The 15,780-nt window shown below is 46.5% G+C and overlaps 1 protein-coding gene across 19 annotated transcripts in view; it reads right to left on the bottom strand.

Moving 5' to 3' along the window:
- Window positions 1-15,780, bottom strand: part of NFASC (neurofascin) — a 178,508-nt gene that overhangs the window by 81,972 nt on the left and 80,756 nt on the right. For 18 of the 19 annotated variants that reach the window (XM_058701645.1, XM_058701642.1, XM_058701649.1 and 15 more), the window contains exon 2: window positions 9,463-9,568. The exons of the other annotated variant lie outside the window; for it this stretch is intronic. In XM_058701645.1, coding sequence (XP_058557628.1) covers window positions 9,463-9,568 — 106 coding nt within the window. The remainder of the gene's footprint in view (window positions 1-9,462; window positions 9,569-15,780) is intronic. 19 annotated transcript variants of the gene reach the window in all.

Here is a 15,780-nt window from a genome sequence, read left to right as displayed (position 1 = left end):
GTCCACCTGCAGCGGAGGGACTGCTGTGGGTGCTACAGGGGACCCTCCTCGCCGCCCCCCCCTCCTGCCCTCTGATCCCCACCGCCACCTCCCTTCCATCTCTCTCCTGCCAAGGAATAAACGATTCAACAGATGGTGACCCGAGCCTGCTCCGTTCCCTCTGCTCACAGGCATCTAAAGGCCAGGGGGTGGGTTTCCTAGGAAACTGGAAATGCCCCCTGCTGCCGATCATCAGCCTGTCCCAAAGAGCCAGAGCGCCAAGCAAGTAGGAGAGAGACAGAGGGATCTCTGGAGGAAGACAAGAGTTGAAGGGGAAGCAGCAGGGAGGAGCTCCCTGGCTGCCGCTTCTGGGAGCACCTGCCAAAAGATTACATCTCCCCACGTCCCCCTCCTCACCCCCACGGAATGACCGCATGTTTCAGCATCTAGAAGAAAGCATCTGCCCACACAATCCTCCCACCTCCCGCTCTGAAGGGCTGTCTGTAACTACACCGAACCCTCTGGGGCACCGGGGCTTGACAGCCTAAGAAAGCACTCACCAGCCTGCTTCTAGATGCTGGCCTCTCCCCACGCCCAGGGGGAGAGAGACCCAGTTTCCTCGCAGCCGCAGCCGTGTGGGGTCGAACCAGTTGTCTTGTGGGATTTTCCAATAGCCAAGAAAGCCTAGTATATGGGATTCGACTCCCCCCTTCTCCCACCTCCCTTCCCAGGGTTGGAGGGGGGTGGTCTCCATCTGCTCGGTGGCTGTCTCAGCCTTGGCTCCCTTTCATTGTCAGGGGGAGAGATCTGGGAGGAGTGAGGGGCTGTGTGTTTAACCATTGATAGTGATCCACTTGGTGACAGTGACAGGGGCGCCCAGCAGACCCGGCCCCTCCTCTCCCTGCCTCAGCTAAGTTCACAGAGGCCACAGGTCTCAGGGGGAATGGGGGGTGGGGGGAAACAACAGTATCAGGTGACCCTTGATTCCTGCCTGGGGAGGGGGCCGAGGGGGACACCTGGGTTTAAGGTTAGGGATTTGGATGAAAACAGCTGTTTCCTGCTCAACACCCAGAACTGATCTGTAGATTGAAACCTGAACCACTTGGCTATTTATTAAATCGGGAGCGAGGGAGCGAGGGAGCGAGGGAGGGAGGGAGGGAGGGAATGGGAGAGAAGAAAGGGGGAAGAGGACTTTCCCTCAAGGTGACCGCCGTGAATGTCTGCTGAATACCCAGTCTTCGCACCAGGCTCCGTAGGGGCACACGGCACTTACAGGGCACCCTGGTACTCATACGCCTCCGGGCAGGCCGGGGCCCCCAAAGAAGCTGCACCCACCAAGAGAGTGTAGCTCCTTCCAGGGTGGGGAGGCACTGACATCTGTCTGTCATGGCATACGTGGCTGGGTCACTAACGCCATGGGGCTTGGACACGGAGACCTGCGGTGTTCTCTTTCGTAACTGCACGGTGAGCGTCCACCCCATAGCCTTTGACCATCTACTCGTAAAAGACTTTTCTAGGTTGTTCTTCCTTATTTTTGTTTTCCCATCACAACAATGCCACAGTGAACATCCTCGTACATGGAGCCTGACACTTGGAGAAAGAGGGGTTGCTGTATCGTCTCATCTCTTTGACTCCAGGCCAACTGGAGCCTGGCACGTCTCAGCCTGGCCTGGCAAGGGAGCCCAAAGTATACAGGTGGCCTGGTCCAGAGCCCAGCCCTGCTGACAGCTCCCATATGGGCCAGCGGTTGCTGGTCACACTGGGAAGAACCTGCCAGTACTATAATCCAGCCAGCTGTCTGAAGTTCTCGGGGGCTGTGCGTTTTCTCCCCCTTATTGTTGTCGCTTCTTGGTTCGTCCTCTGAGAGGCAGGACTAGGAAACACGCATGGAATGGAACAGTCTCTCCAGCGTCGCCAGTGTAGCTGAGGGCTGGCGGATCTAACATGCTGGCTTGAATAAGGTTTGTGGCTATTTGTGACTTCCTATGGTTCAGGCTCCACTCACTGGCCCTGCGTGTGGTTAACTGAGCTCTGACCAGTCTCCTTCTGTATAAAGACTACCTATAAAGGAAACGGAAGTTAACACGTAGGGTGTGCGGATTGCCTCCACCTCAGAGCCATCAGCATAAACCAAACTGACACCAGGAAAGATGGCCTCGGAGGACCCCCTTGGAGAGGAATCCTGGCACCTCCAGGAAGGAGGAAGGAGCCCCCACCTCCCTACCACTCAGCATCCTAGCTTCTCCCTGTCTGGCTCCCTGTCTTTTACCCTCGGGGAGAAAGTTTCACAGCAATTAGACGCACATCTTTCTTCACAGCTGGAGAGAGAGGATGGGGAGGCTCCCACCCCCTCTCTGAGTGGGTGGGGAAGACATCCAGGATGGCAGCAGCTGCCTCCCTGGGGCCTGCCATTAAAGGAAAGTGGCTCAATGCAAGGCTGGAGGGGAAGTGATCATAATCCTCTGTGACAGGCCTCCAAGGGTGGGGCCCAAGATTTGGGTAAGGTAAGAAGGAGGGACCCAGGAGGGAGAAAAGATGAACACTGAAGGTAAAAGGTCAGAGAAGGAGGCTTGCATTTAGTATGACAAGACCCAGGGTCACAGAGGTGAGTCACAGAGTTGTCACGCGACCCAGTAACGCCACTCCTGGGTATGGACCAGAGAGTACTGAAGACACACATCCACATGAAATCTGTACAGGAACGTTCACAGTAGCATAATTGATAATGGCCAGAAAGTGGAATGATTCAAATGTCCCTCACCCAATGGGTGGCTACATAAAATGTGGCACATCCATACAACGCGGTATTGTTCAGCCATAAAAAGGAGCGAGGCACCGAGGCATGTTACAATATGGATGCACCTCGAGGACATCATAATGAGTGAAAGATGCCAGTCGCAGAAGACTACACATTGTATAATCCCATGAATATAAAAAGTCCAGAGTCGGTATATCCATAGAGGTAGAAAGTAGATTAGTATTGTCTAGGGCTAGAGAAGGACGAGAGTGGAGGGAGGGGGAGGGATCCCTAATGGGTAGGGGTTTTGTGGGGGTTGGAGGGCAAAGGCAATGAAAATGTTCTAAAACTAATTTTGGTGATGAGTGCTCAACTCTGTGAATATATTACAAATCACTGAGCTGTATACTTTAAATAGGCAAATTGTATGGTATAGGAAATATATCTCAATAGAGCTGTTATTTAAACTATTTAAACTATCAGTAAGAGAAAAGAATTACAGGGGTACCTGGGTGGCTCAGTCGGTTGAGCACCCGACTTTGACTCAGGCCGTGATCTCACGGTTGGTGAGTTCAAGCCCTGCATCAGACTCTCTGCTGTCAGCACAGAGCCTGCTTTGGATCCTGTGGATGTAACATGGATCCCCTCCTCCACGCTCTCTCTCTCTCTCTCTTTCTCTCAAAAATAAATAAACATTAAAAGAAGAAAATAAAATACTTTAAAAAATAAAGAAAAAAGAATTACATAAGGACTGGGAAGGCTCTTGTTACAAAACTGTGATATTTCAAAAAGGAAAGTTAATGATAAAATTGACAAACACAGTTTCAAATGTTCAACGGGATTTAATGAACTAAGTTTCTTAATGGGATCAAACACGTTTGTCAAAATTTACAAGATTTATGAAGAAAACTGTAACATTTGTCAGTTGAAAAGTTTAAGGAAGAATTCGGCTTGGGGATTGAGAATTTTAACATCATGGATATTGATTTAAAACAAAAGACGGTGGGGCGCCTGGGTGGCTCAGTCGGTTAGGCGTCCGACTTCAGCTCAGGTCACGATCTCATGGTCCGTGAGTTCAGGCCCCGCGTCGGGCTCTGGGCTGATGGCTCAGAGCCTGGAGCCTGCTTCTGATTCTGTGTCTCCCTCTCTCTCTGCCCCTGCCCCATTCATGCTCTGTCTCTCTCTGTCTCAAAAATAAATTAAAAAAAAAAAAAAAACGTTAAAAAAAAAAAAAAGACGGAAGGCTAAGTTTTCATATGCCACCTTCAGGAGTCACAGTTTTGTTCCTAACTCCATAGAAAACTGCAAAATGCTGTACAGAGGGAATGTCGCGGAGAGAACAGGTAGGAAACCCCATCCCTTTCAGAAGCTTTCCTAAGGGAAGACAGCTGTGCAAAACCTCAGCCATCTTCCTTTCAAATGTAGCTTCCTACCCCAGGCTCTGAGCAGTGGGCTCCCAGGCTCCTTGAGTGGGGTGTTCCATTTGAAGCCCAGGCCACTGTCCACACGAGGACCTACCATCTGGACCCATCTGCTCCCAACGTCAGTCATGTTAAGCTGCTTACCCCACCCTCTATTTGTGGGATTCTAAGCCTGGTTTCAACAGACCAAGGTTCTGAAGCCATTTGAAAACCACAGACTGAACTCAAGCAGGAAGAAAAGAGGGACAAGATTATAGGAGAAGCTTGTTTGGGGTGCAGGAAAGAGGGAGGACCTTCAGTCCCTTAATCAGACTGTGAGCTTTCTGAGGGTGAGGGCGGTGGCTTCTAGGTCTTTCCTGCATCCTTCACAGGAATAAACTCCAGCTCAAAACAGAACAGGGCTGGGCTTAATCAATAGAGGCGAACAATGAACTAGCTGGGAAACCATGCAGACCAGGGAAAACACACTAGAAATGGATTCAGAGATGGGGCTTCAAGAGAACGTACATGTAATTCCTCTGGCACGTGGAAAGGGCATGAACTTGGAGCCACACACCTGGGCTTCAGTGCCACCTCGGCTGTCCACAGGCTGCATGATCTTTTTTTAGTTTATTTATTTATTTTGAGAGAGACAGAGAGGCAGAGAGAGCGTGCACAAGCAGGGGAGGGGCAGAGAGAGAGAGGGAGAGAGAGAATCCCAAGCAGGCTCCTTGCTGTAAGCACAGAAGCCTAACGTGGGGCTTGATCCCACGATCCGTGAGATCATGACCCGAGCCAAAATCCAGAGGCGGACTCTTCACTTTAGACTTAGCCACCCAGGTGCCCTCTGCTTCAGCAATGTGTTTACTCTCTCTTAGAGCCTAAGTTTTCTTGTCTTTAAGAGTGGGATGAATACACTTAATAAAAGGTTGTTTCCATGATTAGTTCTTCTTTAATTTTTTTAATGTTTGGTTATTATTGAGAGAGAGAGAGAGACAGAGTGAGAGCAGGGGAGGGACAGAGAGAGGGAGACAGAGAATCTGCAGCAGGCTCAGTGCTGATAGCTCAGAGCCTGACGCAGGGCTCAAACCCACGAACCAGGAGATCAGGAAGTGAGCCAAGGTCAGACGCTCAACCGACTGAGCTACCCAGGCTCCCCTCAGTGATTATTAATTCAATGAACTGTTGTGAGTTAATTCATTTTAAATCAATTAATGGGCTAAGTTATATGGATAGCATCTAAACCAAGGCCTGGCACAAACCCAGCATTCAAAGTCACTGGTCCTCTCTCCCTTTTTCCCAAGTTATGGCCAGTGTATTGCATCGCTACATAGCTTTGGGCAGGTTGGGCTTTGGAATACGGAAGTCTACTTTGTAGATGTATGAAATGCACAACAATGCCTGTGCACCTAGCCTTGGCTCTGTGGCCAAGGAGTTAATATCAATCTTAAAGCTAACATATGGTGATGTGCACAGTAGTTGTCTGCTTCAGACCAGAGGGCAAAGGAGGCTCCTGCAAGATCCCAGACTAGCCAAAGCAGCGGTGGGCCCCTTTCTTTCCTGCCTCTGCTGGGGTCTCCTGATCCCAAGCCCTTCCTCTACCCCTTATTCATATCAGCTTCATCCACCAATGCCCCATGGCCAATGGGTCAGCCCCAGAGAGGGAGCCATGTCAGTTCTACGGAGGTAACTTCCAACCCGCTATCCATATTGGCGTAGCAGCTGAGAGTCCAAGGGCAGCACACACCCAGCTGCGTTTTAAAAGTTCCCGTTGGGCTGCTAAAGGGGCACAGGGAGGAAAGGGCTAAGACAGCAGGAGGGAGTGGCATCTGTCCCCCCTGTCTCCCTCCAGCCCCCTCCATTTACATCTCAGACAGACATCAGTCTGGATCCAACTGCCACCCCGGCAGGCTCCTGCAGGCCGGGGGTGTGAAAATGCAGGAGCCTGGAGGAGGGAGGTGGCACAGACAAGGGAAGGTTGTCGCCTGCGTTGGAAGATGCACCACGTGTCTGCGAGTCTGCTGCAAAGTGCTGGCAGCTACAATGCTTACACGAAAGATCGGCTCCAGCGGTGCAGAGGAAAGCTTTGTGTCTTGTGCCCTGAGAAGCGCGTGCATCAGCACGTAGAAGGGGCTCCCTTTGTTACAGATGTGGTCCTCTTATGAGAAATAGAAACTCAGAAGCGACTTGGTGTCTCCAACTCAACAGCCCAGCTTCTGCTGAACAGGTGGGTTTAGCGGGGCAGCAGAAAAGGCTGAGGAATGGAGAAGAGAGCGCATCGTTTCGGCAGAAATGGTGTAGACAGCTATTAGGGGAATAGCTTTGACCTACCTCACTGCTGCTACCACGTCTCCACACCTAGCCTGTAGATCTCAGCGCCCCCAGGAGAAGGGGGCTAAGCATGGGCACTGCCTCAGGGGCCTGGGATTGGTCTTGGGGCAAAACAGTTCCTAATGAAGACCCATGGCCCCTCTTGATCACCCCATATGGTGTCCTGAGCCCATGCTGTCCGAGGTGGCCTGTTATCGTGTTTCTGGAGAGAGGAGGCTCGGGCAGAAGGGCTTAGGAGTGTGAGTGCAATTAACCGAATGGATCCCTCTGGGAAACTGAAGGCCTGGAGAACCGAGGGGTTTCTCTGTCTTGCGTCAGAGGGCAGGTGTCCGTTCTGAGCGCCTGGTGGGGACCCGGAGGTGGAGCGCGGGGTGGGGGAGAGGAGGGAGGGGAGCGAGCGAAGAGTCTGAGCGGGGAAGGTGCCTCACGTGGGGAGGGAGGAGTGTGCTGACAGCAGATGCCTGGGGCAGCTCCAGATGGCAGTGGCCTCAGAACAAAAGGGGGAAGAGCCAGAGGGAAGGAAGACCCAGAAACAGAGGACTTGCCCCATGAGGCTTCCGCAAACAGATTCCCACCTGGAACCTGGCTGGAGGCGGGCTGAGAAGAGGCTACCCAGAGTTTCCGGGAACACTTGGAACAGGCCACCCCAAACCCAGCTGTGTGTGTCCCAGGGCTGGACTGCCCAGATTCAAATTCAAAGTGCTGCTGGCACTTTCTTAGACGTGCAGCTTTGGGTACACGCCTGAAACTTCCTGTATTTCTGTCACTGATAAAATGTGAATAATAATAGGCCCTATTTCGTAGGTTTGTTGTGAGGATAAAATGGAAAATGCACGTCAAGTACACAGCACAGTGCCCGGTGCATATGGGGAGTACTCAGAGCGCTGACTATTATAATGACGATTATCGTCACCCTCTAAAACAGCTGGACCAGCTCTCCTGTTCTCAGAACTTATTGTTCCCTCAACAGCCATATGTGCCTGCTCGCATGTATTCTCTGCACTCTTTTCTTTTCTTTTCTTTTCTTTTCTTTTCTTTTCTTTTCTTTTCTTTTCTTTTCTTTTCTTTAAGGTTTCTCTATGCAGCTGAAAGTCCTTTGACCCTTTGACCCCTCGTGCTGTGCAGGTGCCTCTGCCTGGAGGCCGCAGTGCGGTGTCACGGCGAGAAACAGCCTGTAATTCTGGGCAACTAAATTCTAGAACAGGCTCGGCTGCTAATACATTTTGTGGACCCCTGGAGAAATAACTTCTTGAGCCTCAGTTTACTCATCAGCCAAATGGCATGAGGACACCAGCCTTGCTCGCACCCCTGACTTGTCATGAAAGTTGAATGGCATAATGAAACGGACACACTATAAAAATAAAGCTTGGAACCAGTGTTAGGGATTGCTGATCCGATTGGAAGTGTTCCGACGTGCGAGCTAGCACAGGTTTGCTCGGCATCAGGCAGCGCCGCGCGCCTCAGGGAGAGACTGGGGCTGCTAGCCAGATGTGCTGTCGGGCTGCGAAGTTGCTATCACCTGACAAGGGAGGGGCTCCTCAGGCGGGGGTCTGGGGGGGCCACCTACGGTGCCCAGGGAGGGTGGTGACGGGCTTCGGGGGGCACAGGGGGGAGACTGCATGCAGAGAGGGGGCACGGTAACACAACAGACGACCTCCGGGTTCTGTCGCAAACCTGGGGGTCTGTTCCCATGCTGTGTTACCTATCTTTACATGCTCATGAAAATAGCTTGGTATATACCACTTTTGCAATCAGGGTCCTCCAAATACAGTAAAACAAAAGAATGGCACCTCCCCCACCCCCAGTGTCAAGCAGTACGTTCAAGTTCGATACTTAGTAACAATGATCCATTGAAAAGCCCCGCATGGTCATTTGGAATTCCCAAGCGGTCCCTGAAACCTGACAGTGTCGGAAGCCAGTTGTGGCCCCCAAAAGGCCCACACAGAAACTACTTTGATAAGACAAGCATATCTGAGCTCTGTTGATAGGATAAATAATAGTAACTTTCATTTACTGAACACCTGTTACATGCCAGGCATTGCGCAGGGCTCTTTATACACTTAATCTTTACAAGACGTTCATTACCGTCCCCATTGTATAAACTCAGGCCTAGAGCAGTTAGAAACGTTCCTAAAGTCACCGAGCGAGTGGAGCTGGATTGTGTCCAGATCTGGAATCCATGTCAGCAATGCTCTGCTCCCACCTTTTGACCCCCTCCCTGCATTCCCCTCCCCGCTCTGCTCTAGCCCCATCTCCAACTCCTGGGAGAACAGAAGACGTCGGGAAAGAGGGCTGGAGAAAGACAAAATGCCATGAGGCAGAGGTGCCCAAAGCCAAGAATGAGGAAACCTTTCCCTGTTCAGACCTCTGGGTTGCTAGCTTGTGATCTGTCACCAATAACTCCTCGGTTAAAACTGTAGCCCTCTCTTCCCGCATTTCTTCCCCTGCCACCCCAGCCTGAGACTAAAACAGGAGCCGTGGGGCAGCAGGAAATTCTAGCCGAGAATGGAACAATGCAGGCCGTGCATACAGGGTCTGCGTCAGTGATGTCGGCCGCGGGTTGGCTTACTGCGCCGTGGACAGCTGTCCATCTGCCAGGGCCCAATTCCCCGCCCAGAGGAGGGGTTCCCAGACTGCCCCCCATATGCTGAAGCTGTCATTCAGCAGGCTCCCAGGTTGTAGAGGCCAGGCTAAGGGGGAGGGTTGGGGGTCACAAAGCTGTTTCCCAATCTTTCAATTCAGGTGGACAGTTGGGACAATGACAAGACTAATGTCGCTGACTGCATCTGCTGGACAAAAGGAGTAAATGCTTCCCCAGTGCCAGCCTCCTTGCAAAGGAGAGCCTGGAGGTCTGACTCTGTGGCCGACTCTAGGGAGAAGGAAGGGTATGTCCTTTCACAAGACTCTGGGGGCCAAAGAACCTTGGCTCATCAGAGAGAAGGGGCAGGAGGCAAGATTCTCCCCCCACCCCCACCTCTCAGTCTTGTGCACCAGCCCGAGTGCTCACACACTCACCGTCTCTGCCTCATTCAGCCTCCTTCTTGCAAAACCAGAGGCTCTCTTCCAGCCCACAGCAGGAAGGAAAACTCCAGGGTCCCAAATTGCACATAAGTCAATCAACCTGTCACAAAGCAAGCACAAAGAAGAGCCCCAGGGTCACTCTAGGAAAGGAAGAGAAAAGGCTTTGTGGTTTGCAGCCTGTTCATTCACTGGGAAATTACATCTTTGTCCACAACCATTTGGAAAGTTTTGCATAGCACAATGACATCTTTGTTTAAAGAGATTCAAGGTGCTGTGCAAGAAATGACAGTGATTCTGCAAGGTGCCTAAACGTGTCAGACTTTGGTGGTCTCTCTCATTCCTAAGATCGTTATTAGTGAGTGCCCTGACATCGAGATCTAATTGCGGATTCCCCATCACCTAAAGGAGTTAAGCTGTATCTTGGAGAATTTCTCTTGTACCTATGGGGAAATTTACCCATAATTATCTCATTAATTGTCTTAACTTAGGAGAACTACTGTGTTTTTCTTCCCCACCTACAGGTAACCAAACTGAGCTCACCATAAATAAATCTATAGCATGTAGAAGTGAGAGCTAATTTTAGGGTCAGGGGACATGAATTTGAAGTTCTAGTTTGTTATGACATTTAGGGTAGATCATTTCCCTGCATGTGTCTCATTTTCTTCATCTGTAAAGTGGGGAGAAGGTACTGTAGAGTGAGTCAGACCACCAGGCCATTAGTTAGAATTTGCAAGTTCAAGCCCAGTGCCAGTCCCGCTGGGCAACCATTTAACCTTTCTCCGTGCAGATGACACATCTCACTTAATCACTTCCTTTAACATTAAAAATGTGTCTGCAGGAAATGATAAAATCCACCTTTGTAGAAGGGAATGTGGCAACATCTATCAGACTACACATGCACTCAGTCACTCTTTGACCTGCAATCCCAGTTCTAGAAATCCATTTGAAATATATCCTGTATACCTATGTTGTGATCTCTACTAGCAAGTGAAGAAAAACATGATAGGAAAAAGTGTGCTTAATATGGTATAATTTATTCAAGAAAGGGGCAGGAATGCACAGGCAAATATGTATTCACTTATTTTTTTAAAAAGATAATAAAAGGATAAAGCGTAAAATAAAAATTAAAAGACCTACCGGGTAGGGGCGGGGGATTGAAGTGGACAGGACAGGGACAGAAACTGGGCTTTGAATAGACCTTATTTTGTGGATTTACTTTGGAACACGTAAATACCTGACACACTTATAAAAGCACAATTACTGTTTCTAAAAGAAATGCCTAAAATTAAAATAAAATCCACAAATGAGTTTATGTGTCCAGTTGGTTGGCCCTACACACACAGAAACTAAAACACAGTAATTTGACTCTATATCCTTGGAAAGACACGGCTAAGAATAAAAAGAACTGCCTCTTTCCTGTGCCATCCCAACCCTAAACTGTTTTCAATAATCATATTACTGATGTTACTGTTACTCTGAGACTTTTGTAATATATCGTGGGATAGGTCAAATGAATAATAATACTGATATTGCTGAGAAAAAAGGTGTTCTTCTTGAAAGGTGCTACAGATGTAAGATTGAGAGATCAAGTAAAAAGTCTGTAGCCCTGACTGTGAACTGGAGTATCAATATGAACTTCATATGTTTTATCTGTACATATGTGTACACACACACACACACACACACACACACACACACACACAAAAACCCACACACTCCCTAGCCTTGTTCACTGTAATACCTAGAAACAAGGATCATCCCAGTAACATTGAGCACCCCTGGTGATCTGTTTAGGAACTCTAAATACTATCCCCCCACAAAGAAATCAGGCTTCTTTGAAGAAACATCTGAGGCAGTAAATGTACAAGATGAGTCTAGAACATCTCGTCAAACCAAAAAAAGCAAATGCAGTGTCACAGACTACAAGAATCATGCCAAAAGGACTCAAAAGTCAACTAGAATAAGGTTTCCTTGGTCAAGCTGAATAGCAGTAAGGATCATATCTGCAATAGATTGAAACATAACAAATATGTTATGAATCCCTAAGAATAACTTTTAAAACTCCACACAACCCATCTTGAGGATGTTAGGGAAATACTTCATTATTTTGAAAACAGGTCAATAAAGCAAAAGAAGAAAGGGTGGATAGAGGTATAGCTGAGACAAGACTGGCCTTGTACTGGTGACTGTTGCAGATAATGATGAGTACATCAGGTTCATTATATTAATCTCTTCCTTTGCAAAACATTTAAAAAAACAATTTTTGTTAATTTTTTAAAAAATGTTTTTATTTGTTTTTGAGATAGAGAGAGAGAAACAGAGTGCAAGTGAGGGGAGGGGCAGAGAGAGAGGGAGACACAGAATCTGAAGCAGGCTCCAGGCTTTGAGCTGTCAGCACAGAGTCCCATGTGGGGCTAGATCCCATGAACTGTGAGATCATGACCTGAGCTAAAGTCAGAAGCTTAACTGACTAAGCCACCCAGGCACCCCAAAATAAAAATAAATTTTAAATGTTAGATCGAGAAACAAGAAATCATTAGAATGCTAATTCTTGAAATCCTTTGGAACTACAGTCATTTAATCCTAACAACAATCCAGTCTGATGACAAAGGATGCAAATATTATTATCCCCATTTTACACTGGAGGAAATAGGTGTAATAAGCCCATTGAGTCAGTATTCAAACCCACATGTTCATATCCCAAAGGCCCACTATCCCACACCTGCCTCTTTAATACCCCCATTTGTATATCTGGGTTAATAAAACTTTCCTTGCCTGCATGAGGGCACTGGGAGGGCTGCTATGAGATAATGTATAGGAAAGCACTTGAAAACCAAATCCTTGTACAAATATTTTACTGTTATTTGAAAATTAGGGATCACATTGGCCTTATGAGTATCACATTGCTGTGAGTATCAAATGAGAGCTGTGATTTAAAGAGAGATGGACAGATATAAAGACAGACAGATAACCTTAAAGATGAGGAGGTTATAATCACTACCAATGTTTTTATTTATCATCATTGTTCACAGGACTTCAGGGTTAAGTGAGAAGGGAGCCTTGGAATCCATGATGAAGACTCTCCACCTGACCCAGGGGTAGGAAGTTTCCAGGACGGACACCTGATGCTCTGGGGAGGAACCATGATCAACAAAGACACTTGATGTCCAACAGGCTGCAAGAAGAGTGGCTCTCAGTCACAGATGGGTGGGGACCACTCCCAGGTTGCTGGGCACTGCCTCCAGATTCCAGAAGGCCAGACACCTTCTGGGTTCATCTGAATGAGGCCTGCATTACAGGGGGCCACAGTGGGCAGTGGAATGTGTTCCCCAGCGACAAGGAGAAGGCAGAGTATGTCCAACTGATGACCAGAAGGAATGTCTGCCAGCTCCCAAACTGTTATCTCCTGGCATTCCTACCTTAATGTCTGCCTGGGGAGTGTTTACAGATTTCTTCTTAACAAATGTTTATTCTCAGATTGTCCTGCCCTCAGTCACAAAATAAAAGTGGGTCTGGGGAATCTCCAACACTTTCTTGCCTTAGAATCCTATAATTGTGTAAGTGTGTATTTCTGAAGACATATAAAATCGAAATTTTCCTGAGTCTTGGTTCATGCCCCTTCTCCCCCTGGATATTTAGTCTGTGCACGGGGAATAAAGACTTATTCTGTCTCTGTCACTATTTCTGATCATGACCTGAGCCGAAACCGAGAGTGGGATGCTTAACCAAATGAGCCACCCAGACGTCCCTAAGCTAAGCATTTAAAAAATTATTTTACTTTTTTTTTTGAATATGTAATCCCTTCACATGATATGAAACTCACAAGATACAAAAGAGTATATAATAAAATATATATAAGTATATGAGTATATATAAGTAAATTCCCCTTCGAACCCCAATCCCCAGCCTCCCAGTTCTACTCAGCCCCTCCCCCTGGCCATCCACTGTTACCAGTTTCTTGTGTATCCTTCCAGAGGCTGGTGGTATATGCATGGCTATACCTTTTTTAAAAAATTACAACATATGATACATATTTTTCATCTACCTTGTTTTTCTCAGTTAGAAAACATCTTATATATCTTTCTGTATTAGCTCATGTAAAACTGCTTTTAGCAGTGGCATAGTATCCTATTGTATGAACATATCCTAATTATTTGCTCCATCCTTTACTCTCAGACAGTTAGGATATTTGTGATCATTGGATGCAAAAAATTGCTGCAGTACAGATCCTTGAATATATGTGATTTCTCACACTTGCAAGAATATTTTTGGGATAAGTTCTTGGATGCAGAATTTCTGGGTCAAAGAAAATTTGGCCAACCTGCTCTCCATGAAGGCTGAGACAAGCACTCCCACCAGCAATATTTGAGTTTCTGTTTCCCACTTCTCCAATATGGCGTATTACTAGGTTTTTTTTTTTGGTCTTTGACAATCTAATGCACTGAGATTGGTGTCTCTTTTGTGGTTCTCTTATTATGAGTGAGGTTGAGTATTTTCCTTTTCTTTATTTTTACTTTTTTAATATTTATTTATTTTGGGGGTGAGGAGGGGCAGGAAGAGAGAGAGGGAGAGGGAATCCCAAGCAGGCTCCACGCCATCAGCACAGAGCCCAACACAGAGCTCAAACCCATGAACTGTGAGATCATGACCCAAGCCAAAGCCAAGAGTTGGACGCTTAACCCACTGAGCCACCCAGGTGTCCCTCCTTTTCTTTAATTGTTCCTATTCTTTGCCCATTTCTCTACCAGGCAGTTGGTTTATTCTTAGCAATTTGAGGGAACTTTTTATTTACTAGGAAAATTACCTCTTTATCTGTAAGAGGAGCTTGAAATTGTCCACACCATTATTTTTATCCTGACTTTATTTGTGCACTAAATACAGACATTAGAGAAGAAAAAAGTTTCAAGTCAATAATGGAAGGTCCCACACCAAGAAAGTAGAAAGAGAGGACCAAATAAACCCAAAGTAAGCGGAAGGAAGGAAGGAAGAAAAAACAGAAATCAATGAACTAGAAAGCAAAACCAATATAGAAAATCAATGACATGAGCTGGTTCTTTTTTTTTTTTTTTTTTTTTTTAACATGAGTGAGTTCTTTGAAAAGATCAATACAATTGACAAACCTCTAACAAAACTGAAGAAGAGAAAAAAAAGATGACACAATTGCCAATATCAGAAATGAAAAAGGAGAGGTCATTAAAGACCTTCCAAACATCAAAAGGAAAATAAACAAACACTATCAACAACTCTACACAAATAAATTTAAAAACAGTAGAAATGGACCAATTCCTTGAAAATGCAAACAACCACAACTCCCAATATGTAACAGAAAATTAAATGGCTTTATAATAATTAAAGAAGTTGAATTCACAATTTAAAAACTCCCAAAAAAGAAATTTTCAGGCTTAGACTGCTTCACTGAAATATTCTAACAAACTTTTAAAGAAGAATCAACACCAATTTTAGAAAAATCTCTTCCATACTATAGGAGACAACACTTCCCAATTCATTTTATGAAGCTATATTACTCTGATACCAAAATCAGACAAAGACAGGAAAAAAGAAAAGAAAAAGAAAATTGAAGATCAATAATACCTCTCATGAATATAGATACAAAAATCCTTTAAAAATGTTAGCAAATAGGGGCACCTGGGTGGCTCAGTCGGTTGAGTATCTGACTTTGGCTCAGGTCATGATCTCACAGCTCATGAGTTCAAGCCCCACATCGGGCTCTATGCTGACAGCTTGGAGCTGACAGCAGCCTGGAGCCTGCTTCAGATTCTGTGTCTCCCTCTCTCTCTCTGCTCCTCCCCCACTATCTCTCTCTCTCTCTCTCTCTCTCTGTCCCAAAATAAAAAAAAAATCAAAGAAATTTAAAAAAAATATTAGCAAATAGAATTCAGCATTGTATAAAAAGAATTGTAACTATGACCAGGTAGTTCATTCCAGGGATGCAAGGCTGGTTTAATATTCTAAAATCAGTCAAAGTAATGCACCATATTAACAAGTTAAGGAAGAAAAATCACATGATCCTATCAATCAATGCAGGAAAAGCATTTGACAAAATTTACCACCCATCATGATTTAAAAAAAACTCTCAGAAAAAAAATTGAGAGAAAATTCCTCAACTTGATTTTTAAAAATCTACAAAACATCCACAGCTAACATTATACTTAATGGTGAAAGACGGAATGCTTTCTCCCTAACACTGGAGACAAAGCAAAGATGTCCACTTTCACCGCTCTTATTCAACATAGCACCTGAAGGTCTAGCAAGTGGAATAAAGCAAGAAAAGACAGTCAAGGGAATACAGGG

The sequence above is a fragment of the Neofelis nebulosa genome, chromosome 15 (genome assembly GCF_028018385.1).
Source record: "Neofelis nebulosa isolate mNeoNeb1 chromosome 15, mNeoNeb1.pri, whole genome shotgun sequence".
Classification (NCBI taxonomy): Eukaryota; Metazoa; Chordata; class Mammalia; order Carnivora; family Felidae; genus Neofelis; species Neofelis nebulosa.
This window is presented reverse-complemented; position numbering and strand designations above follow the sequence as displayed.